The sequence below is a fragment of the Geotrypetes seraphini genome, chromosome 14, assembly GCF_902459505.1.
Source record: "Geotrypetes seraphini chromosome 14, aGeoSer1.1, whole genome shotgun sequence".
In the NCBI taxonomy this organism is placed as follows: domain Eukaryota; kingdom Metazoa; phylum Chordata; class Amphibia; order Gymnophiona; family Dermophiidae; genus Geotrypetes; species Geotrypetes seraphini.
Window position 1 is genome coordinate 41,866,309 of NC_047097.1, and position 26,567 is coordinate 41,892,875.

The 26,567-nt window shown below is 42.8% G+C and overlaps 1 protein-coding gene across 10 annotated transcripts in view; it reads left to right on the plus strand.

Annotated features, from left to right (window-relative positions):
• LRRC49 (leucine rich repeat containing 49) overlaps positions 1-26,567 on the plus strand; it is a 262,562-nt gene that overhangs the window by 126,235 nt on the left and 109,760 nt on the right. For 9 of the 10 annotated variants that reach the window (XM_033919763.1, XM_033919761.1, XM_033919755.1 and 6 more), the window contains 3 exons: positions 685-828; positions 11,688-11,749; positions 18,251-18,398. In XM_033919763.1, coding sequence (XP_033775654.1) covers positions 685-828; positions 11,688-11,749; positions 18,251-18,398 — 354 coding nt within the window. Of the gene's footprint in view, positions 1-684; positions 829-11,687; positions 11,750-18,250; positions 18,399-26,567 lie in introns of those variants that run through there. The other variant, XM_033919765.1, reaches the window with a different exon arrangement.

The following is a 26,567-nucleotide window of genomic DNA, read 5'->3' on the forward strand; positions in this document are numbered from 1 at the left end:
AGGTTAATTCCCTTTCTAGTGTGATTGTAAAACACATGCAACACACAGGGATCTGAGGCTCAGCTCCTTTGATAGTAACTAAAAAGGATTTAAGTTCAGGAGCTATTCATAGTGGATTTACACCTCTGGATAACTTGGACTAAGAAAATTGAAATGAAATTTGAGAAGGGTATTTTTTGAAAGGGATTAATTGACTTGCCCAGGGTCACAAGGAACAGCATGGAATTTGAACCCACAACCTCAGGGTGCTAAGGCTGTAACTCTAACCACTGTGCAGAATACAGTAAGTTATGCACATCCATCTTTGCCACATTTACATAGACATAGAATCATAGAAAGATGATGGCAGATAACGGCCAAACGGCCCACCCAGTCTGCCCATCCAAAGTAACCATTATCTCTTCCTCTCTCTAAAAGATCCCATGTACCTATCCTAGGCTTTCTTGAATTCAGACACAGTCTTTTGTCTCCACCACCTCTACCCGGAGACTGTTCCACATATCTACCACCCTTTCTGTAAAAAAGTCCATGCCTGCAGTTACACCGGTTCTATGGCTGAAGCAAAGTAAAGTGCTTAAATTGGGCCATAGTCTCCTGTTATGTATATTGATCTTGTGCATTGTTGAAGACTTTAAGGTGTATTTGATAAAATGTATGAAGTTTTATAAACATTTCCATTTACAGATCACTAAAATAGAAAATGTATCTCATCTTTCTGAGCTCCGAGTGCTAAACCTTGCTAGAAACAGTATAAATCAAGTAGAGAACCTTAGTGGACTGAAGTCACTGGTTGAACTTAACCTTCGGAATAACCAGATCAACTATGTGGTAAGTGAATTCTAAATGGAATTATAATAAAGGGTGTGAATGCTATATTCTAATGTTGTTTTCTTTATATTACTGATCTTGGTCTATTATTAATATTATTTTTTATTCCACATTTGCTCTGTGCAGCTGCAGAGTTTGGTTTAGAGAGGCGAGACTTTTTTGCTTACATGCAATTACGTCATTATGTGGGCTCTCTGACTTCAGACGTACAGGAAATATTAACTGAAACGTATTAGTTAGCTGCACAATTATTAGTTCTATTAAAATGTTCCCATAAACACCTTCAAGAGAAGTTGAAGTGGACACACAAAGTCAGAGGCGTGAAGAAAGTATAAGAGGTTTATTACAGCACTAGTCTTTAAGCCCGTTACATTAACGGGTGCTAGACTATATATCTGTCTGTCTTTCTTTCTGTCTCTCTCCCGCTGTCTCTCTCTCTCTCCTTGGCTCCCTTTTTCTGTCTGTCTTTCTGTCCCTCTCCCTGCCCCTGTGTCTTTCTTCCTTTCTGTCTGTCTCCCTCCCTTCTGCTGTCTGTCAGTCATTCTTTGCCTCCATTTCCCTGTGCAGCAGCATTTCCATCCCACTTCCCTGTGGAGCAGCAACAGCATTTCCCCCCCCCCCCCCCGACTTCCCTGTGGTAGCGGTATTTGGCTTCCCCTCCAGGTCCCTGTGCAGCAGTTGCAGCATTTCCCCCACCCCTTCCCTTCTCTTACCGCGATCTGGCCTGCTCCGTTCGGCCCCTCCCCCGTATTGTGGCCTGCTGCGATCTGGCTGCTCCGTTCGGCTCCTCTCCCTTCCCTTCCCTTCCCGTGGTCTAGCCTGCTCCATGGCCCCCCCCTTCCCTTATAGTGTTCCCCACAGGCAGGCAGGCCCAGCTTCTTCCTTGCGGCTCGAGTCCTCTTCTTTGTCGGCCCTCCCTTCCCTTCATGTCTGTCTGTCTGGGTATTTTTTTTATTTGTCTCTCTCTCCTTGCATGCTGCCTGTCTGTCATTTTTTCTGTCTGTGAATGTCCCTGTGCCTCCTTCCTATGTCCTTAGTGCCCCTTTCTATGTCCTTAGTGCCCCCAGTGCCTCCTTCCTCCCTCCCTCCGATGCCAGCCTGCCTTCCATTGAAAACCCCCCACCCCCTCCATTGCTTCCCATCCCCCTTCCATTGAAACCCCCCCATGCCAGCCTGCCTGCCTCCCATCCCCCTGAGCAGCATATTTCCATGGAACCCCCCCCCCGATGCCATCCTGCGTGCCTGCCTTCCATTGAACCCCCCACCCCCCCTCCAATGCCAGCCTGCCTGCCTCCCATCCCCCTTCCAGTGAAACCCCCCCCCCCCATGGCAGTCTGCCTGCCTGCCTCCCATCCCCCTGAGTAGCATGTTTCCATGGAACCCCCCCCCGATGCCATCCTGGCTGTCTGCCTTCCATTGAACCCCCCCACCCCCCTTCCGATGCCAGCCTGCCTGCCTCCCATTCCCCTTCCACTGAACCCCCCCACCCCCATGCCTGCCTGCTTGCTTGCCTCCCTCCCATCCCCCTGAGCAGCATGTTTTCATAGAACCCCCCCCATGCCATCCTGCCTGTCTGCCTTCCATTGAACCCCCCCACCCCTCCTCCGATGCCAGCCTGCCTGCCTCCCATTCCCCTTCCACTGACCCTCCCCCCCTCCGATGCCTGCCTGACTCCCCCCACCCGACTCCTCCCCCCCCTCCCCGCCGACCCTACCCGGCACAACTGAAACCCCTGTTGACCCTCCCACCGCTACAGGGCTGACAAACCCGGCAGGAGCAGCAGCGTCCCAGGCACAGTAAACGCTGCTTCGGGTCTTCTACTGGCCTAATTTCCTCTGCGGTGTCCCTGCTGCTCCTGCCGGGTTTGTCACACTTGTAGCGGTGGGAGGGTCAACGGGGGTTTCAGTTGTGTCGGGTAGGGTCGTCGGGAGGGGGGGGCGGTAGTCGCGGCTTTGAAAGATGTTCATTTGAAAGACGGCATTGAAAGGCGGTTCAGTTTTTCGGTCTGGCCTGCTCCCTGCTGCTCCTTGCCGTATTGTATTTTTTAGTTGAAAGACACGGCGTTGGCTCCTCTCATGATCCCCACCTGCGTCGGAAGTCCGACGTAGGCGGGGATCGTGAGAGGAGCCACCGCTGCGTCTTTCAACTAAAAAATACAATACGGCAAGGAGCAGCAGGGAGCAGGCCAGACCGAAAAACTGTACCGTAAGCCGTGCATGTGCAGTCCTACCTGCGGATCGCTACAGCTCACGGAAAACGGACGCACGCGATGGGAGTGCGCATGCGCGGCCTAGCGTTTTATTATATTAGATGCCAAACTCTAGTGCAGTGAACAGCCTGCTTACTAGAGTGTTAGAATCAGGAAATGCACAGACTTTTATGCCCTTTTCACTAAACATATGCAAACTAATACATGCAAAAACTACAACTTCTCATTTGTTACTTCTATAACTTTTCTACAATTATTATTGGTCCTAAGCCAGCACTTATGATAGGTTCAGGGCTACAACTTATAGTCCTATAGGAAACTAGCTCATTTCTCTGCTTATCTAAATCTTACAGTTCTAAATGTTACATATACAGGAGGGTAGGGTACATCATGGCTCAAACTCTTATCTATTTAGCTTACAATGTGGTAAGGTAGGGACATACATTTTAGGCAGATGAGGTCAGTAGACTGTACACTGTTTTCAGCTATATAGGCCAGAGCAATATTTTAAACAACAGTTAACCATTTCATGACCCTACAGTAGGACCTCAATTATGAACTCTATATGCAAAAATGGAATAGAGATGCACTGGGTGAGCTTACTAGTTAACAGTTTAAATGTAGTCTAATAGCTGATGGGAAGCTGACTAAAAATGTACTACACTGGGAAATGCAATATAAATTTTTACTGTGTTTATATATTTCACCACATAGAGCCTTCATGGATATTATCCGGCAGAATGACCTGTGTTTGAAATGTCATCAACCCAGGGTCACACTGGGACAAATGTTCTGGGCTTGCACCTGTAGGTGCCTTTTAGGGTGCTATTTGTAAATATGTTGCACTGCAGTGGTACTATAGATGGCACCCTATTTCTTGTATGCTATTTGATAAATGTAGCTGTGTTATGCTGATCCCTAGAGGATTTCAGGGGTCCTGCAATATGCTGCATTATTGGGTAAGAAGAGTATCCTACAATGTAGGCTTACATCAGATGCACCTACACTGGCTCAGTGACGTCCACTGAGCAACTATATGTATAAAATTTGAGGAGAGCAAGATCTGAAATTAAATGTGGATAAAACTGAAATAATGATTGTAGGAAAAGCCTAATTATCAGTGGCCCAATGAACTGAAAGTAATTGATGATGTACTTTCAGTAAATGAGTCAATGAACATCTTAGGTGTAAGGCTGGATTCTGGTCTTACAATGAAGCTGTAGGTAACTAAGATAGTACAAGCATGCTTTGCTCAAATGCATTTGTTGTATTGAATAAAACTCCAAGTTGTCACCTTTTGATTTTCGCATGGTTGTCCAGGCTATGGTTTGGTCAGGGCTTGATTACTTCAATGCCTTGTACCTTGGAATAACAAAGACAAAATGCAGCAGCAAGACTTATTTATTTCTAAAATTTCTTAACTGCCTAAAACTAAGTGGTTTATAATTTAAAACATTCACAATGGTTGAGAGGATAACATTCATAATACTTTCAATACAATAATTCAGAAGACAACAAACAACAATACTTTCAATACACTACGTTTAGCTCACTAAAAAATGCAAAAAACCTGCAATAAAATTCTGTATCATCAATTCTCAATAAATCTAAGACACAGGCTATAATAAGATTCCTCTTTAGGTATCTCCCTTCAGCATAACATCAAAGGAAAGCCTCTAGATATAATTGTGTTTTTTTAACATTTTCTTAAACTGTGACCGATCTAAACAGGTCCTCAGAGTGCCAGGGAGGAGATTCCATAATTTTACTCCTGCCACGGACATCATTGCTATTCTTGATTTAGCATACCGAACATTATTCTCCATCCTTGAGGTCAATCTCGCTGTACCTTCAGACCTCAAACATCTCCTCGGTTGGTATACCTTCCACAGAGATTGAAAATTCAATGGAACAAGTCCATATAAACTCTGATGCACCACTGATAGCACCTTAAAGCAGACCCTTTGGGCCACTGGGAGCCAGTGCAACTGTTTTAGCATCAGAGTAATGTGCTCCCCAAGTGGGATTCACGAGATCAACCTTGCCGCAGGGTTCATCAATTGCTGTAAGACTTTACATTTGATTTTTGCCAATCCCAGGTAGAGCACATCACAGTATTCCAACCGTGTCAGGATCAAAGCCTGTACCACTGATTGAAAATCATATGGAAGGAGCATCGGCTTCAATCGATAGTGTCCGCAGTTGCAAATATCCCCCTGAAGCACCCTGAGAACCTGTTTCCCCATTGAGAGACTATAGTCTGGACATACACCCAAGATCACCATCTCCCTTTTAATTTGTAGGTGCATACCATGGACCTGAATTTCATTCGGAAGATTCTCATCCTTTCTTATCACTCACTATCATCACTTCAGATTTTCCAACATTCAATTGTAATCCATGGTCATTCATCCAGTCATTCACTAATTTCATGAAAACATTAAATTCTTTGCTAACCTCCGTCATGCCTTTCTCAATAGGGAAAAAGAAGAGAATATCGTCAGTATATAGCCTATAGTGGACCCCTAACTCACAGAATTTCATTCCTTATGTAGCCACATATAGATTGGCCGACAAAGCAAACCCCTCGGGCACTCCCTTTTTGACTTCTTTTATCCCAGATATCATTTGTCCACTCTACTACAAATGACCTATTCAGTAAATAAGATGAAAACCATGACATAACCTCACCACTTATTCCCAACTTACACATTTTCAACAGCAGGAGATCTAAATTTACAGTATCAAATGCTCCTGAAACATTGAGCAATACTACACAATATGAAACATGTCTATCAAGACCTTCTCTCAAAATTTCTACAACCGATGCCAATAATAATTCCACACTATGGAACCTAAACCCGTGGAGGGACATAATCGAAAGGGACGTCTAAGTCCGTTTACGTCCATATTGCAACTCATCCAAAGTTTAAAAAAAGCCTGACACATTTTCGAAAGATACATCCAACTTTTTTTTACTTTCGAAAATCATCTAATTATTCGTCCTGCCGATCTGATCGTCCAAGCCACTAAATCGTCTATCTTTATACCACATTTCCGTCCAACATTCCGTCCAAGTCCAAAACGCCTAGAACAAGCCCTGTTGGATGTGGGAGGGGTCTGCAAAGTGATGGACTGCACACCTAGACATGCTACCTAAATAGTGGGGTACCTTACAGGGCACCACTGTGAACTTCACAAAAAGGGTGCCATGGCTTCTTCTCGCTACAGCTCCCTTATAGGTAACGGTGAGCCCCCCAAACCACCTCCAGAATCCCCTAGACCCACTTATCTACCACCCCAATAGCCCTTATGGCTGCAGGAGCCACTTATATGCCAGTAAAAATGGGTTGTGGGGGTGTATAGGGCAGTGCACATGTGTCAGTATCAGTGCAGTGATTACAGGGGCTTATGGGCATGGGTCCTCCTCTCTATGGGTCCCTAACCCTCCCCCAAGACGACTTAAGCTGCCTCTGTGTTGGACGACTAGGCTTTCCTATGCCAGGCGGCCAGGTGATGATGGTCTGGAGGCTGAAATTTAAAGTTGTGACTAAAACGGTTAGGGCTCTTCAGCTTGGAAAAGAGGCAGCTGAGGGGAGATATGATTTAAGTCTACAAAATCCTGAGTGGAGTAGAACAGGTACAAGAGATCAATTTTTCACTCTGTCAAAAACTACAAAGACTAGGGGACACTTTTAAAACTAATAGGAGGAATTTTTTTTTCACTCAGAGAATAGTTAAGCTCTGGAACACATTGCCAGAGGATGTAGTAAGAGTGGATGTCGTAGCTGGTTTTAAGAAAAGTTTGGACAAGTTCTTGGAGGAAAAGTTCATAGTCTGTTATTGAGAAAGACACAGGGGAAGCCACTGCTTGCCCTGTATCGGTAGCATAGAATATTGCTACTCTTTGGGTTTTGGCCAGGTGCTAGTGACCTAGATTGGCCACCATGAGAACGGGCTACTGGGCTTGATGGAACATTGGTCTGACTCAGTAAGGCTATTCCTATGTTCTTAAGAATCACAAAACTTTATGGCTGTAAATACATCTAAATGTGAATGCATTTGTTTTTCTCCATCACAACTCACCCAAAGACACTCTCCCTCAGTACTTGATAGCCACATTATACCTTTTTCAGGTACCATAAAGATCTTAGGTGTCATTTGGGACAAAGACCTCACCTATATCCTAGTGCTACAACTGTTTAACTCACTTTTGTTTCTTAACTGATGCATTTCAATTTTAACTGATTCTTATTTGATGTATTCAAATTTTAATTGATTGTTTTTATTATGTCATTTCAATTTTATTGATTGTATGTATTTTATCTTGTTGTGAACCGCTTTGAACCTTTTCTGGTATAGTGGTATACAAAAATAAATAATAATAATAATTATTATTATTACCTTCATTCCTCAAATTAATGCAGTCATTCGCTTTTCAATTTTTGCCCTCAATCGTATTAGATCAGTTCGTCACCTGATTCCACTAGTTCTTTTACGTTCATTATTACACAACCTTGTTATTTCACAAATAGACTACTGCAATTCCTTATATGCAGGAACCCCCCTTACCTTTCTCAAAAGACTACAGCTCATCCAGTCTACAGCTGTTAAACCTTTAGTGGTGACATCAGGAAGTATTTCTTCACAGAAAGAGTGGTAGATCACTGGAACAAACTTCCGGTGCAGGTAATCAAGGCCACATCCACGTGGGATCCCTACGTGGGTCGAGCAGCACTCAGACTTAATGGGGTGGGTCAGTAGAGTGGGCAGACTTGATGGGCTGTAGCCCTTTTCTGCCGTCACCTTTCTATGTTTCTATGTTTCTAACCTCTGTATTCAGCGAAATGCTTTGAGCATGTTACACCTTTCCTGAGAAAGGAGCATTGGCTTCCACTATCTAGCTGGATTACATACCTTCATATTGCTGACTTTATTGTACAAATCTCTTAATCTCTCAGCACCTTACTTGAGTAGACTTATCATTCCTTATCATCTGAATTGGCCTCTGCTTTCTTCAGACAACTTGCTTACCCTGACACTTCTATCAGAAATCCATTTAGCCGCTTCTAGATCTTCGGCATTTTGATACATTGGCCCCAAACTATGGAAAGGGTTACCCCGTTACATTAGGAACTCGTGTAGTCTATTGGAATTTAAAAAGCTGCTTAAAACATGCCTCTTTGAAAAATCTTTTGGATCCTAACTTTAAAACTGTGCATTTACCCTTTTTTAACAGTTCATTCTGTGTTATTTTAATGTTCTATGTATTTAATCTATGCATTTTTTATTTTATCCTTAATTGTATATGTTTTTTTTTAAATTGTAAACTTCTTAGATACCTTATAGGCTAATTTAGCAGTAGATCAAATGCTAATAAATTTAGGTGACGCCTGTAGGCATAAAGACTATGTACAGTTGGGTACATAGGGTTTTGGGTGGATTTTGGAAGGCTCACCATTCAGTATAAGGGGGTTGTGGTGAGATGTTTACCTGGGACATTTTATGTGAGTTTCACTGCAATGCCCTCTAAAGGTGGTGCCTTACTGCTCCGCAGGGATGTATGTGTGGCCAGGCTACTAAAAATGCTGACCCCCTCCTACATGGCTTGTTTTGTGCATTTTTCTTTTGGACATTTTTTTATGAAAATAGTTCAAAAAGAGACACATAGAGCACAAACACATCCATTTTCAAAAAAACTCAAGATGGACATTTTGTAGTTTTGGATTTTTATGTGTATTCCACAAAATGTCTAAACTTGGATTTAGATGTCATATTGTAGCCACTGGGGTTACAAACTAGGGTAGTAGCATCCCTAGAGGGCTACAGGAGAAACTGCAATAGTCACGCTGCTAGGTATGGAGATCAGTCTCCTACAGGTAAAGTAGCTTAAGGAAACAAAAACACAAAAATCTTGATGCAAGACTCCCAAAACACTGCTTTATTTGTCAGAATGAGCCTGTTTACCGTATAGAATTATAGTTCAGAACATTCCAAGGCCACTCTTGTATGGCATTCAGAATTGCAGTCATAGTTCATTATAAGCAACAACAGTTATCTTCAACCACAAGCAGTTCACTTCAGTTTGGCTGGGTCCAGTCCTGGTTTTTCCAAAACCACACAACAATTTTCTTAGTCTGCCCAGAGCATGGTACAGGTAAACATAATTCACAGTTCAAAGGAAAAGAATTTGAAAATCCCCAAATCAAAACTACAGAAGCTTCCAGCTGCACAAGCAGTGCTGGGACCAGGAGAATTGGCCAAGCTTGCCTTTTAAAAGCTCATCAGAAAACTTTAAAAATTCCCTCCCAGATTATGACAAACTTCTCCCTCATATACAGTTCAATCCCCAGCTTCCTAATAGTCTCTGTATTCAAAGCAACAAAAGAAAGCCCTTTTTCAAACCAAGGAACTGCAGTACGCAGAAAGAAAAACAGTCCTTTTCGTCAGGCAAAAAAATGATGCCCCACCCCCACACAAAGTCAGATAACATTGAGGGAATTTTGCAAACCTCTTCCCCTAGCAGCCAGCTATAGCAAACTTAGTGATTGCAACACAAACAGTTCTCCACAATCCTCATTCAGGAACAAAACAGAGAGCAAAAACCCCAACTAGTCAAAGCAGGTACTTTCTTTTCAGTTTCTCAGCACAAAGCAAAAAAAAAAAACCAAACCCCACACAGTTCTGCAATTAGATGGTTTTAGCAGCCAACAGGAATCACTTCCTCTAGGACAGGGGTGTCAAAGTCCCTCCTTGAAGGCCACAATCCAGTCAGATTTTCAGGATTTCCCCAATGAATATGCATGAGATCTATTAGCATACAATGAAAGCAGTGCATGCAAATAGATCTTGTGCATATTCATTGGGGAAATCCTGAAAACCCGACTGGATTGCGGCCCTCGAGGAGGGACTTTGACGCCCCTGCTCTAGGACCTCCATCGGTTCCTCTTGGGTTACAGCCTCCAGGCTTGGAACTGTCCCATCCACTTCCATGGGGTCCAGGTCATTACCCTGACCTAGCCTGGCTGCCTGCTCCCTGTGAAGTGAACCTTCTTTCCTCCCTGACCTCTCTGAATGAAGTAAAAACACTGCTGGCTTTTCAGTGTGTGAGCCACGCCCAAACCTATGTGTGCCTGCTCTTACCTGAGGCTCTCTTGGGCTCCCCCGGTGGACTTCCTGAAAAGTACAAGGCTTTCTGCAAGTGGAGCCTTGTCTAAATTTTATGTTTATAGGTCTACCTTTCGCTGCTCTGTCACTGGGATGGGGGGAGGGGGTTCTCCATTTCTTCATAATCAAGACAATCAAAAAAAGGGTCATTTTCTGAGAGGATTGCCTCAGCATACTCAGGCAACCTTGGCTGCTGCGGTGGCCTAGGCTTAGAAATGACATTTTTAGCCTTAGCTCTACATTTCCTAGGGATTTTAATTTGGAACATGTTAGATATATAGCCTGACTGGTCACAGTATCGAAAATGGTCCTCCATATCTTGCTAAGCGCTATTCTGTAAAAATGTGTATGAAAATTTTTTAGTGCATATCTGAAAAGAGGGTGTAGCCATGGGTGGGGTATGGGTTGGTATTATAGAGTTTGGAGGATTGTGCCTAACTTATGTGCAAGTTTCATTTGATCTAAATTCTCATGCCCAAAAGTTGGATCTGGATCCTGGTGCCCAGTTCAAAGTGCTTTTTATAGAGTATTTTAAAAATTTATTCCCAGCTTACGGTCTGCATATTTTTTTTAGTTCCCAAACTTGGAAATCATTTACTGAATCTAGTCCTGTATGTCTACAGTATATTTACATCGGCCTCTGAGCAATTTTGTGTTGTAAATCATTTTGATTTGCTCTGTAAAAAAGGCAATTTTAACAAATACATATAAATGATTATGATAAACGTGTGTGTCAACATTTGCATGCTGTTGACACTGGATATGGAAGCTTGTTTATAAAGCAGCATATGCAACTTTGTTTTCTTTATAATACAGATGCCTTTTTGGACTTTTCACATAAGTGATCTGTTGTTTGCTCTTTATCAAATTCTTTATAATGTAAGATGTAAGAGTTCAGTAAATATCAACTTCTCAGCTACTTGCCTTCTGTGTGGGTTCTACCAGCACTTTTTGCAGGCCTATGTTATTGTACGTGTAAATGGGTTAAAGATATTCATGAAAAAATACAGAGAAGGTTGAAACCAACCTTTAACACAATCACTGCTAATCTGGCTGAATTTGTGTATACCCGCTCCAATGCAGAGTGATCATAAAACCCAATTTATGTCTAAGCAATCTGATTACAGTATACAGCCTTTCAGATGAAATGCTGAGGAAGCATCTTGGCTCTTTTCCCAAATGCTTGCTCAAGCGGCTGGCTGCATTTCTCTCTCTCTCCTTCCCTACCCCTCCTCCTCTGTTAACGCTATTCACCTTGCAAGTGGTGCAGCTTGTTCTGCAGAGTCGATCACTGCACTAAAACACTCCCTTGTAATCTGCACCAGAGAGAAATGGATCTGCCTGTACAACGGCAAATCAATGCTACAGCAAGGTTACGATAACCAGAAATGGGTACTTTTCATCAGCCAGACACAATCTGGTGGTGACTGAACAGACTTTTCCCTTGCAGCTGCTGAATTTATGCATCTGTGCTTTATTCTAGAGAGATGTGGATACTTTGCCAAACCTTCAACGCCTGCATCTCAGCTTTAACAGTATATCCTGGTAAGTAAGAGATTAATTTCTTGGAGTTTTTACTTTCTTATGGCAACTTAATAAATGCAGTGCTGTCAATGTATAAATTTTCCGAAATGCCATACTAAAAAAAAAAAAAAATTATGTTGTACAGTATATTGGGATGCACCAGCTTTATAAAGTTGTTTATCCAGTTAAAATCCCTTCGTATTATAGAATCTTTCCTTAAATATGCAGTTAACACTTGGAAATAGGCTATCGTGCAATCATGTTAATGGGTTTTGTGAATGTTCCTACTTTACTGTTTTCAACTGGGAGGTGCTAAAAACAAAAATCTGTATTATGTCATCTCAGACTCGAGTGCATTGAACATGAAGTGAGGTGTTGTTTTATTGCTATGAGCAATTAAAGAAGACAGACTATTGAATCTGTTATCAGCCAGATAAATGCAATATATTATCATTTGGTGATCTAGGGCAGTACCCTATGATTCCTTTTTGTTCATTTTGACTAGGGTGTGAATATATGGTATCTTGTACCAGCAGTTCTAAAAAAAATGTTGCCTAACCATTCCAAGTTATGATTACGTCAGCATTCAGTATTAGAATTCAGGTGCAGTATAAGCACATGCCAAAAAGAACAGAGGGTGGCTGAAGTAATAGGAGATAAAATGACTTATCCAAGATTATAAAATGGAGGTCATAAAATGGATGCTAGCGTTAAAATCCTTGCACAACATGATGCCGGGCTACATGACGGCCAGGCGTCCTCTGTATGTGCCGAACAGGTCTTTTCGCTGCCAGGATGAAATACGCCTCAAAATACCCCCTGGTTGTGCCCTTCAACTGCAAACTGCCAAATGACCGTTCCTACTCCCACTTCATACCGACCCGCTGGAATCGACTGCCCCTGAAGATAAGATCCCTTGAAGGACTCCTCAACTTTAGGAAAGCAATAAAAACATACCTGTTCACCTAACTCCCACAACTGATAGATTACAAAGAAATGTATATTGATACAAAATCCTCGGTATGTGTCATGTTAGGATAAAACTTGTAAAATCTTGTACTGTAACTGTGACAAATTTAGCCTGTAAACTGTATATTAGTTTCCTAGTATGTGTCAAGTTAGGACAAAAACTTGTACTGTAACTATGGCAAATTGTAATCTGATAATTGTATATTATATATGTTAACCTGTAACCCATCCTGAGCTCTTTGGGGGAAGATGGGATAGAAAACAAATAAATAAAGAGTGTTAATAGTGGAAGTGTGATTTGAACTCTGGTTTTCCTGGATCACAGCCCATTGCTTCAATGACTCTGTGGATCAGGGACTGTCTTTTCTATGTATATTATTTTTACTTTGCTGCAGAAATCTAGTAGTAATTTAGAAATAAAAACTAGCAATGGTAACAGTAGGCCACTCCTTAGGCTTTATTCAAGTTCATTATTATTTTACCTGTGTTCTTTTTCTAAAGTGCATTAAGTTTTGGGCTTAATGTGGGTTTTTTTTAAGTTCAAAAATGTTTTATTAAATTTTAGAAAATCACAATAATCAAAGCGAAAAATATGGTGCAGACCAGCAAGTACATATGGATAATATACATTACAAAAAATAGCACCACAATACAATCAGTACAATAAGAAAATAAAAATAAAATGACAATCACTTAACACAGGATTTTAATATGCACCAAGTCCAAAACTAATACAGTTTGCGAGTGCACCAGTTTGCGAGTGTTTTGCAAGACGAGCAAAACATTTGCAAAATCGGCACCTCGGAAACCGAGCGTGGCTCGATTTACGAGCGCCCCCACCCCCCCGCGATCCGGCACCCTCCCCCCGCCTCGATCTGGCACCCCCCCTGCCGTGATTGGGCACCCCCCCCGCTGCGATCGGGCACCCCACCTGCCATGATTGGGCACCCCCCCGCCGCTTCTTACTAGCATCTGAGCACCGGCACCGGCATGTCCTGTGTGTTGGTGCCGGTGCCCGAAGATCAGCCTCTTCTTCTGCTGGGCCTTGAGCATTCTCAAGGCCTGCGAGTTCACAGCGCAGATGCTCAAGGCCCAGCAGAAGAGGAGGCCGATCTTCGGACACGGGCACCAACGCACAGGACATGCCGGTGCCCAGATGACAGTAAGAAGCAGCGGAGGGCTGCCCAATCGAGTCGGGGGGGGTGCCAGATCCCGGCGGGGGGGTGCCCAATCGCGGCGGGGGGGGGGGTGCCGGATCCCGGCGGAGGTGTGCCGAATCACCGGGGGGGGGACCATTTCGTGGGGGGGGGGGTGCCGGATCGCAGGAGGGGCCTTTGGGGGGAGCAATGCTGGTTTTCGTGGGGGGGGGGGGGGAAACGTATCAAAGCGAGTTTCCATTATTTCCTATGGGGAAACTCGCTTTGATAAACGAGCATTTTGGATTACGAGCATGCTCCTGGAACGGATTATGCTTGTATTCCAAGGTACCACTGTACTGCATCAAGAAAGGGCATCCCCTATATTTTTTTTTATTGCTCATCCTGCATTACTGTTACCATTTAGTGTGTGGCACCTTCTGAAAGTTAATGGAGTACTTCCGTCTCCTATTTAGAAGATACTAAGTGTTTCCATGTTAACTATGAATTAGCCATACTATGCACTCTCTCTGCACATGCCAAGTCCCCTGACAGGAAAATTCTGAAAATTTCAGTAATGAGCAGTTTAACGTGTAATAACAAGCAAACTTTCTCAATACCCTATACATAAACACAGGAATACTCTAGGTGAATATCCTCTGATCATGAACTTTTGCACAAGGATGTCAATCACATCTTTCAGCTGATCTTCTTTCACTAGTGGAGTATAGTGCTCTCTTCAGTTTTTCCTTCTGCAAGCAAACTGAAAAGATGTGTTCTGATCTGCTCTGTTTGGTTTTATTATTTTTGTGTATTTTTTTATCCATTTCATAAGACATATGTGCCTAGAGGTCTCCAATTTGGGGCTACAATGCCTGGGAGAGGATGCAGATTTTGCAAGGGACAACTCCAGGTGTACCTGCTGAGCCAGCCTGTTTTGTGGATTTTGGAAGCTCAGGGACTGTTCCCCTGGGAGCTAGCTCGCCTTCTGATTTATCAGAGTCTTGAGCATAGGCTATGGGGCCCCTGATAGGAAGAAGTGCTTTGTGAGACTCAAAAGTGAAGGGGAGGAATATGTAGAAGCTGATAAAGAAAAGACTGAATTGCTTAACAAATATTTCTGTTCTGTGTTCATGGCTGAAGCACCGGGAGCAGGACCACAGAAGACAAACACGAATAGGGATGGAGAAGTGGTAGACCCTGATCGATTTTCAGAGGGTTGTGTTCATCAGGAGCTAGCTAAATTAAAGATAGACAAAGTGATGGGGGCCAAATGGTGTATATCCGGGGGGGGGGGGGGGGAGGTGCTGAAGGAACTTAGGAAAGTTCTGGTGGTTCTGCTGACTGACTTTTCAATGCTTTTCTAGAGTCTGGAGTGGTACTGGAGGACTGGAGAAGGTCGGATGTGGTCTCTCTACACAAAAGGCCTCTTCTACTAAATCGTGCTAGCGGTTTTAGCGTTGGTAGCTGCGCTGAATGACCTGCACTGCTCCCTGACGCTCATTGAGTTCCTATAAAAGTGACTAGCGGTGTGCCCCAGGTCTCGGTATTTGTGCCCATCTTATTTAATATTTTCATCAATGACCTAGAAGAAGGAACATCCAGTGAGATCATCAAGTTTGCAAATGACACAAAGCTAGGCCGGGCAATCAGATCGCAGAAGGATAGCGAGGAACTCCAGAGTGACTTGTGTCAGTTAGAGAAATGGGCGGAGAAATGGCAGATGAAGTTTAATGTGGAAAAGTGCAAAGTAATGCATTTAGGCAGAAAGAACAAGGAACACGAGTATAGAATGTCAGGTGCAATTCTGGGAAAGAGCGAACAAGAAAAAGACCTGGGTGTACTGATAGATAGGACCCTGAAACTGTCGACACAATGCGCAGCAGCGGCAAAGAAAGCAAATAGAATGTTAGGCATGATAAAAAATGGAATCACGAGTAGATTGGAGAAAGTTATAATGCCGCTTTATAGAGCAATGGTCAGATCCCACTTGGAATACTGTGTCCAACATTGGTCTCCCAACCTAAAGAAGGATATAAAACTGCTGGAGAGGGTGCAGAGACGAGCAACGAAGCTAGTAAAAGGTATGGAGAAACTGGAATACGAGGAACGACTTAAGAGACTGGGATTGTTCTCCCTTGAGAAAAGGAGACTGCCAGGGGATATGATCGAGACCTTCAAAATACTGAAAGGAATCGACAAAATAGAGCAGGAAGAAAATTTTTTTACAATGTCCAATGTGACACAGACAAGAGGACATGGACTGAAGCTGAGGGGGGACAAGTCCCGGACAAATATCAGGAAGTTGTGCTTCACACAACGAATGGTGGACACCTGGAATGCTCTCCCAGAGGAGGTTATTGCGGAATTGACCGTTCTAGGATTTAAAAGCAAACTAGACGCACATCTCCTTACGAGAGGTATAGAGGAATATGGGTGACTAAAATTACACCAGGTGTACACCTGGCTGGGCCTCCGTGTGTGCGGATTGCCGGACTTGATGGACCGAAGGTCTGATCCAGAGATGGCAGTTCTTATGAGCATTGGGTCCAGTGCGGCTCCCTGTGCTAAAACCGCTAGCGCGATTTAGTAGAAAAGGGGGAAAGTTTCAAGTTTATTTAAAATTTGATTTTAACGCTTATCGGCATTTCTAAGCGTTGTAAAATTAATAAAACTGGGATACAATTAGGTGCACATGACAAACTCATAAAGACCTAAATAAGCTCACAAAAAGAAACATGAGGGAAGGGGGGAGAACAACAATATTTATAGCAAGAAAGACAAGGATTGAGTAAAGGATAGGGAAACGTAAATTAATAATATAGCATTAAAAAGAATTGCTAAAAAAGGGAATCTTTCCTTATTTTTATTTCCTTATTTTATTTTTTTTAAATTGACTGAGTTTTAGGGCTCCTTTTACTAAGGTGCGCTAGCGTTTTTAACGCACAGAGGAAATTACACACTATACCGCGCACTACGCTTCTAGAACTAACGCCAGCTCAATGCTGGCGTTAAGGTCTAGCGCGCGCAGCAATGTAGCGCGCGCTATTACGCGCGTTAAAGCCCTAGCGCACCTTTGTAAAAGGAGCCCTTAGTCACAAATATCAAATGCATCCTTGAAAGGTTTTAAGAGAGCCTTTAAATCTATCTAGTATGGTCTCTTCCCTGAGATAGAGGGGTAAGGCGTTTCAAAGTTGGGGAGCCGTAACTGAAAAGATCTCTACATCTTGTATTGGTGGAAACAAGGCAGAAGTAGGAAATTACAGGCCAGTAAGTCTGACTTTTTCTGTGGTAAATTAATGGAAATGCTTTTAAAACATAGAATGGTGAAGTTTATGGAATCTGCTGGATTATAAGACCGGAGGCAATATGGATTCACTAGAGATAGGTCTTGTCAAATAAATCGGATCAATTTCTTTGACTGGGTGACCAGAGAAATGTATAGAGGAAGAGCGCTAGATGTGGTTTATTTAGATTTTAGCAAAACCTTTGACAGTGTTCCACAAAGACATCTAATAAATAAATTGAGTGCCCTCGGGATGGGCCCTAAAGTGAAGGGCTGGGTCAAGAACTGGTTGAGTGGAAGGCGACAGAGGGTAGTGATTAATGGAGATCGCTCTGAGGAATGTGCCTCAAGGTTCCTTTCTTGGGCTTGTTCTTTTTAACATTTTTATAAGCGATATTGCTGAAAGGCTGTCAGGAAAGATTTGCCTCATTGCAGATTATACCAAAATCTGCAATAGAGTAGACAACCCAGATGGGATGAATAACATGAAAAAAGACCTAACGAAGCTTGAAGAATGGTCTGAAATTTGGCAGCTAAAATTTAATGCTAAGAAATGCAAGGTCATGCATTTGGACTGCAAAAACCCGAGGGAACAGTACAGATTAGGGAGTGAAGAGCGGGACTTGGGTGTGATTGTATGTGATGATCTTAAGGTGGCCAAGCAGGTTGAAAAGATGATGGTGAAACATAGAAGGATGCTAGGGTGAATAGGAAGAGGTATGGCCAGTGAAAAAGAGGTATTGATGCCCCAGTATAACACTCTAGTGAGACATCATTTAGAATTTTGTGTACAATTCTGGAGACCGCACCTTCAAAAACATATAAAAAGGATGGAGTTGGTCCAGAGGGAGGCTACTAAAATGGTACGTGGTCTTCATCATAAGGCGTATGGGGACAGACTTAAAGATCTCCATATGTATACTTTGGATGAAATGTGGTTACTGCAGATGGGCCATTTGGCCTTTATCTGCCATCATGTTTCTATGTTTCTAAATAAATAAATATGCAGAACATCTGTGCTGTAGATGTAATGAAGCATTGTCCAACTGTTTACAGCATTATTGGTTTTACTGACTTGAAACATTGTGAATAGTATCATTACAAGATATGTGTATATTTTTTTCCTTGTAGTTTTGAAGATATTCTATGCCTTGCAGACTCCTCATCCATTGCAGATGTCACCCTTGATGGCAATCCTATAGCTCAGGAGCCATGGTACAAACAAACCATTCTCGGGCATATGCTGCAGCTCCGACAGCTGGATATGAAGAGAATCACGGTGAGAAAGGGGTCTTTAAAATGCTACTTTAATCTTCATTTATGGGGGGAATACATGATTGGTGAATTTCAGAATTATTTTAAGTGCTATCTGTGGTCCCGCTATCCAGATCATTTTTAGAAATCTATCGATATGCATGTTAAGCATTCACCACCAGGTTTTACTGATGCTGATAGGAATTCTATGAGTGTCGGAGTAGCATTGGAGCATTTAGCGCTCCAGACCACAGTAGAAACCTCTACTGCAGCTTAGTAAAAGGGGGAGGGGGGAGTAAAGTTAGGCGTCACTAGGCGTTTGTGATTAGGATGCCTAGCCTAAGTACCATTTATAGAATCATGCCCACAGTCCCTTGACTCGCATCTAATATGGGGATGCTTCACAAGAATTTCTCTTTGAAAATAAGTTTGCAGTGTGCAGTATATTTGGAGACTTGTTCAATGGAAAGAAATATAGAGTGCAAATACCAGACAGATCACCATATCAGACAGTATGAATACACACCCAGTGAATGGTTAGGAAAACATGTTGGTGACACCAGATATTTGTGTTCTGGTTTAAGCAGTGGTGATTTATTCATTGCTCCTTTTTCTCATTCACTGGAAAGAAAGTCATGTCATAATGTTCCATTGATATGCATTGTAGAGTACTGATTTTTCCTTGTTTACTTTTTCTAAAATTGATAATTTGATCCCATTTACCCCACCCTTTTTACAAAACCACAGAAGCAGTTTTTAGCGCAGGCTGGTGAGCTAAATGCTCTGTCCTGCTCCTGATGGTCATAGGAACTCTATGAGCATCGGAAGCAGCACAGAGCATTCAGCGTGTTGGCCTGCACTAAAAACCGCCAACCTGCACTAAAAACTGCCCCACCCCCAACATACACCCTGCCTCGCCCCCATTCATTCACTTGTTTTCTTATTTACTTCTTTATTTGCACTTGTATTTCTTTTTTTATTTAATTTAAAATTCAAAACAAACAACAAAGATTACCATACCAGTGCCAGTGCCAGTGTAATTTTAGTTCTATGCAAGCCCCAAACATCTCTGAACGCCTCCTCCTCCTTCTCCTGCCCCACATGGCAGCCACCGCCACTGCCCCCTTCTCGCTGCTGCCACTCAATGGTATTACTATTTATTATTTTTAATTAGTAGTACAGGGCGAGAGAGGGGAGAAGCTGATGTCACAAATGTGTCATTTTTTTCCAAGGGAAAAAACAAAACCCCAGGACAGTGGCGTACCTAGCATATGTGACACCCGGGCCCCATCATTTTTTGAAACCCGCTCCCCATCCTGTTTAAAAATATGATTTTTAGTAACAATCCACACGTCGCACATGAGTGTACCTAGGAAAAGGCAGCAACTTACATACTGCAGTGAGCAGTACAACATCAATACACCCATTGTAAAACTAAACAAGCCAGGCTAGTACAGATCAATCCTGCATAGTCAATCCTAACAGAAAACCATGTGTTTCGAGAACACAGAAAACATCTTCGCCTAGTATGGAATATGTAATCACAAATTAACCCCTTCCCCTTTTACAAAACTAGTGTAGTTTTTAGCCACGGTGGTAACAGCTCAGATGCTCATAGAATTCTGAGCATCAGAGCTGTTATCACCACGGCTGGCACTAAAAAATGCTCTACAGTTTTGTACAAGGGGATAAAATATAAAAACGTAGACAAAGGTTAAATTGAACCACCAAGAAGCTGGACTCTGCATACAATGCAACACCACAGAAACAGTGATGCATGTCCCCTAAAGCAAAATAATAAATAAATAGAAAACTTTTTTCTACCTTTGTCTTCACTGGTTTCTGCTTTCCTCATATTCTTGCCACTGTCTACCCTTTCATCCACTATCTACCCTCTCTCTTCTCCTTCTATATGGCATCTTCTCTCCTTCTATGCCTCTTCTCTCCTTCTATATGGCATCTCTCTCCTCCCCTTCCCTCTCCCACACCCCATAGTCTAGCATTTCACTCTCTCCTCTCCCTTCCCCCCACTTCCATCAGCATCTGCTCACTTTCTTTCCCTCCAACCTAATTCCATCCAGTATCCTTCCCCCTTCTCTCCTTTTCTCTGCACACCAATTCCATCAGTATCTGCCCCATTTCTCTCCCTCCACCACCCTCCTTCCATACCACCCTGCCCCACCACCCTTCCATACCACCATGCTCCCTTATGCTCCTTTCTCTCTCCCTCCAAAGTTTGGAGCAGCAAGATCCTGCGATGACTGCAGCTGCTGGCTCTGCTCAGGAAGTAAGTGACGTCAGGGGTGGACCGGCAGACGCGGGGATTTGCTGCAAGGTCCTGCGATAACTGCATCTGCCGGTCCATCCCCCTTCAACGTCACTTCTTCCTGAGCAGAGCCGGCAGACGCAATCATCGCGGGACCTTACAACAACTCCCTGCGTCTGCTGATCCACCCCCCTCTATGTCAGAGCGGGGTGGTCTGGCAGACGCAGGGAGTTGTTGTTGTTGATCCAGATGCATTGGCGTCAATGCAGAAGGGGGGCGGTCCTTTGCCGCCGATGTTGGGGGGAGGCCCGTTGCCGTTGAAGAAAAAAATATTGGAAAGATGTCTTCTGTTTGTCCTCCTTCAGCTTGCCACCTGACAATATCAAGCCCTAGGCACATACCTACTGGGCCTACCCTTTAATCCAGCCCTGAATGGGATGTTTCAAAATATTTATCTACTTGTATATCCAACAGGGAACAAAATATTTATGTTGGCCAACTTTCATGTTCTGTATTCTTCAGTAAACTTTTATTGCTTGGTAACTCCTAAGTATTCCAAAAATACTGTGAGAATATCTGGGTTTTGTAAACAATTTTGGTTTTCAGCTAGTTTTTTGTTTTTTTTTGTGCTAGTTTAATATAGAAGTGAGCATTATTTGGATGTATTACTTAAAAGCTTAAAGGCTGCTATTTAGGTTCAAGTTACTATTTTCTAACTAATTTTCTTTTAGCAGTTACTTGATAGGACATGTTTAGTGCCATTAATGAACCCAGTAATTTTCTATTGTATAAATTAATATGTTCTGCTCTTACAAAAAATAATGTAGGTTGGTAGACTTGATTCCATTTAAAATATGAAGTAGCTCACATCAGGATGATAAGGAAAGATCAAACCTTTGACGTGACATTCATTTGGAGCAGAGCTGGGAAGCCATTTTTTGTTGAGGGGTTGTATTAGGCAGGAATAGTTTGCAGCACCTGCCAAGGAAGGAGATCCCCTTCCAATGCCATAGTCTGTTTAGACAATGGGAGAGTCCCCTCCAGTATCACAACTGGGAAACAGTTATGTTATACAAAAAACGAATGAACTGCCAGTAGATATTATGATATATAGAGCGGACTTAGTTAGGTACGAGCTTTATCAGTGCTACATTTGAGATACCATCTTGGGTTAAACTGCCTTTGTTACCTAGAGCAGTCCCCCAGTACTGAAGTCTTGCCAAACTGTTCTATCTTGGAGTTTTTTCACATATGTGCCTTTATCTGAGAGAGGCCCATGGGGATCATTCCCTCAAGTATATACCATATTTTTTGCACTATAAGACGCACCCTAGATTTAGAGGAGGAAAACAAGAAAAAAATATTCTGAACCAAATTGTGCACCCAGCCCCCTCACTCCCTGCCAGGTTCTGCACCTAACCCAACACTCCTTGCCAGGCTCTGCACCCTGTCCTCGCTCCCTGCCAGGCTCTGCACCCTGTCCCCCCTTCTTGCCAGGCTCTGCAGCCAGCCCCTCTCCCTGCCAAGCTCTGCACCCTGTCTCCCCCTCCTTGCCAAGTTATGCAGCCAGCCTCTCTCCCTGCAAGGCTCTGCACCCTGTCCCACCGCCCTGCTCTGTACCTTTAAAAAACGCCCCCTGTACCTTTTAAAACCACCCCAGTACCTTTAAAAACCGTCCCCCCCATACCTTCTAAAAGCCCCCTTAAATCCCTCATTCGCTGTACAGCTGACGGCTGCCTCCTCCAATTTTGTAGACAGAAGCGCAGGGAGCTTTTCACCTCCAGCCTGGCCCCGCACTGCTTCCTGACTGGCTGCCGTCAGTTCTTGCAAGTCCCCTGACAATTGGTGGCAGCCATTGAGGAAGCGGCATGTGGCCAGGGTGAAGGCGAAAAGCTCCCTGCGCTGCTGTTTGTGAGATTGGAAGAGACAGCTATACAGCAAAGGAGGGATTTAAGGGGGAGGGAAGCTTTAAAAGGTACAAGGGTGGGGGAAGATTTTGAAAGGATTGGAGAAAGGAAGAAGATTGAAGGAGGCAGCCGGCAGCAGTACAGCGAGGGAAAGGCAGGAGCACGGAAAGTTCACTCCTATTGATACACCGCTGGACCACCAGAATTTTTAAAAGGTACATTCGCTTCGACAGACAGGCTTTTTCACCCACTTTTGGGGGAAAGAAAGGTGCGTCTTATGGAGCATAAAATATGGTATATAAACATATTTTTCTGCCTGTTTTTGTTTTGCATATTTATTATATCCAGCCTCTATTCCACATTAACCTTAACAGTTCTATGTGGATTAAAATACATAGAAAGAGCTGAATTTACAAAAACATTTCAAGAATTACAGCATCACAATGAACAACAATCTAAGTAACCAGTAATTTATAATCAGAAAATAGAAATGTTTTCAGATTTTTCCTAAATGCCAGATAATTGGTAAGAAATCTGAGAAGGCAATGAATTTGTAACTGAAGCCACTTGATAATGGAATGAAGAACTGAATGTCTTACATGACTAAATACATTTTACAGATGGAAAAGACATCATCATCTGGTTGAAAGAATATAAACCAGTCACATTGATAATTGGTAGCACCTCTGTTTCTAATTTTGAAAATAGTTGTACTGAATTCTAGCTTCCACTGGTAATAATGAGAATGGGAGGGGAGCTTTGAACAGGGTAACCTACCAAACCCTGCCCTTAGTTGCCTGGGAATAATGATAAGTGCACAAATGTTTCCAAGCCAATGTTATTTTTTATTATTAAAAATTAACAGCAAATCTTGATTCATTAGGCCATTTGTACAAGTGGTCATACATAGTCAGGCATGTCAAAGTACATCTTTCATGGCAAAATATAAACACCTGAGTAGTGGCGCTGGCTGGCTGGTAGGGGGCACTATAATGCTTAATGGAATGGATAGTGTGCAAGACATGTTTATGGAGTATGTTGTAGATTTTTCTACATATGAGATGCCTCCTTTCCATGTGATTCTGGGTAAATCTAGTTGGATGCATATGTGATAGTTAAGGCCACGCCCAATAGAAACTTATGAAAAGTTGGTGCATAAATACAAAAATAAAAATCTTCAGATATGTTAAAGGGAAACAGCCGGCTAGGGAGGAGGTGGGACCGCTAGACGACGGAGACAGAAAGGGAGTTGTAAAGGAGGAGAAAGAAATCGCTGAAAAACTTAACATGTTCTTTTCATCTGTATTTACAAACGAAGACACAACCAACATACCGGAACCTGAGCAATTCTTCAATGGAAATCAAGCAGAAAAATTAACATTCATGGAAGTGAGCCTCGAAGATGTACCCAGGCAGATAGATAAACTAAAAATTGACAAATCCCTAGCTCCGGACGGAATCCATCCAAGGGTTCTGAAGGAACTAAAGGAGGAGATAGCAGAACTACTGCAGCAAATATGCAACCTATCCCTGAAGACAGGTGTGATCCTGGAGGACTGGAAGACGGCCAATGTCACGCCCATCTTTAAAAAGGGATCAAGAGGTGACCTGGGAAACTACAGACTGACCTCGGTTCCGGGAAAAATGGTGGAAAACATCGATGAACACTTGGAAAGAAACGAACTTCTGATAACCAGCCAACATGGTTTCTGCAGGGGGAGATCGTGCCTAACTAACTTACTACACTTCGAAGGAATTAACAAACAGATGGACAGAGGTGACCTCATAGACATCATATACCTTGATTTCCAAAAAGCCTTTGACAAGGTGCCTCACGAACAACTACTCTGGAAACTGAAGAACCATGGGGTGGACGGAGACGTACATAGATGGATCAGAAACTGGTTGGCGGGTAGGAAACAGAGGGTAGGGGTGATGGGCCACTACTCGGACTGGAGGAGGGTCACGAGTGGTGTTCCGCAGGGCTTGGTGCTCGGGCTGCTGCTATTTAATATATTCATAAATGATCTAGAAACAGGGACGAAGTGTGAGATAATAAAATTTGCAGATGACACCAAACTATTTAGGGGAGCTCGGACTAAAGAGGATTCTGAGGAATTGCAAAGAGACTTGAACAAACTAGGGGAATGGCCGACAAAATGGCAAATTAAGTTCAACGTTGAGAAATGTAAAGTATTGCATGTGGGAAGCAGAAACCCGAGGTACAACTATACGATGGGAGGGATGTTATTGAATGAGAGTACCCAAGAGAGGGACTTGGGGGTAATGGTGGACAGGTCAATGAAGCCGACGGCACAGTACGCAGTGGCTGCTAAGAGAGCGAATAGAATGCTAGGTATAATCAAGAAGGGTATTACAACCAGGATGAAAGAAGTTATCCTGCCGCTGTATCAGGCGATGGGGCGCCCACACTTGGAATACTGCGTCCAGTTTTGGTCGCCATACCTTAAGAAGGATATGGCGTTACTCGAGAGAGTTCAGAGAAGAGCGACACGTCTGATAAAAGGGATGGAAAACCTTTCATACGCTGAGAGATTGGAGAAACTGGGTCTCTTTTCCCTGGAGAAGAGGAGACTTAGAGGGGATATGATAGAGATTTATAAGATCATGAGGGGCATAGAGAGAGTAGAGAGGGACAGATTCTTCAAACTTTCAAAAAATAAAAGAACAAGAGGGCATTTGGAAAAGTTGAAAGGGGATAGATTCAATACAAATGCCAGGAAGTTCTTCTTTACCCAACGTGTGGTGGACACCTGGAATGCGCTTCCAGAGGACGTTATAAGGCAGAATATAGTACTGAGATTTAAGAAAGGATTGGACACTTTCCTGCTGGAAAAGGGAATAGAAGGGTATAAATAGAGGATTACTGCTCAGGTCCTGGATCTGTTGGGCCGCCGCGTGAGCGGACTGCTGGGCAAGATGGACCTCAGGTCTGACCCAGCAGAGGCATTGCTTATGTTTTTATGTTATGTTCTTATGAATATGGATTGCAGCCAATGCCAGAAAAACACTATAGATTAATATTAAGGAAAAGCATAATAATCTCTTTATGTATTTTGCTGGATTAAGCCAGATCATATAGAGATATTAATCTGACTCCATTAAGCCAGATCTTAAAGAGGTATTAATCTGACTCCATTTTTTCATCTTTCTTTGTCTAAAATACTGAAGGTTTCCCGCTTAAAAAAAGGCCTGGATTTCTAGTGTTCTTTATCTGGATTGTCATGAAATCTCATGGTTTAAGTATTAACAGATTGTCCTGACATTCCAATGCTGGGTATAGAAGAAAATCTTTCTTGAATAGGCTTTGAAAGCAGTATTGATTATGAATGAAATATTTAATGTGATTTATGAATGTTTGGGGCCCTGAATGAGTGAGAGAATGCGTTTGATTATGTGTGCGAATGTATGTTTAAACATGAGAATTGTTTTTGAAAATTGTATTTTTATATATTTTAAACGTGAAGAAATCCTGAAAGACAACATCTGCAGCTTGACCTATTTGACCTTTAAGCTAGGCAATTCTCTCTGCTCTTTGACATTCCAGGAGGCCTGTTGGCTGTTTGAGGGCTCCTTTAAGCCCATATTAGGAAATTCTCAGTAAGGGGGGGTCTGGGTCTTTCTTTTCTTGTGTGTGTCAGTGAAATTTGAAGCTGTCAGCGTTACTGAGTCTTGGTCAGAAAGTTGGTTTGAGCTAAACTGTTAAAGAATTACTGAGAGAGAAAGTGTTCACAAAAATATGATTTGTAAAACTTTTCTTGAGCCTGGTAACTATGTTAAAAGGAATTTTCTTTGTTCATACCTAAGGATGGCCTCTCTGTTGGCTGATTGGTTGACAAGTGTGATGTCCTACTAGTCATTGCAAAAGTATATAAGTGAACCTTATGGGAGTGGTTCTTTGAGTTCATATTTGCCAAAAGAGATGTACTTTGACATGCCTGACTATGTATGATTCCTTGCACAAATTACCTTCTGAAAGTTGATCATGTTAAAGCTAATA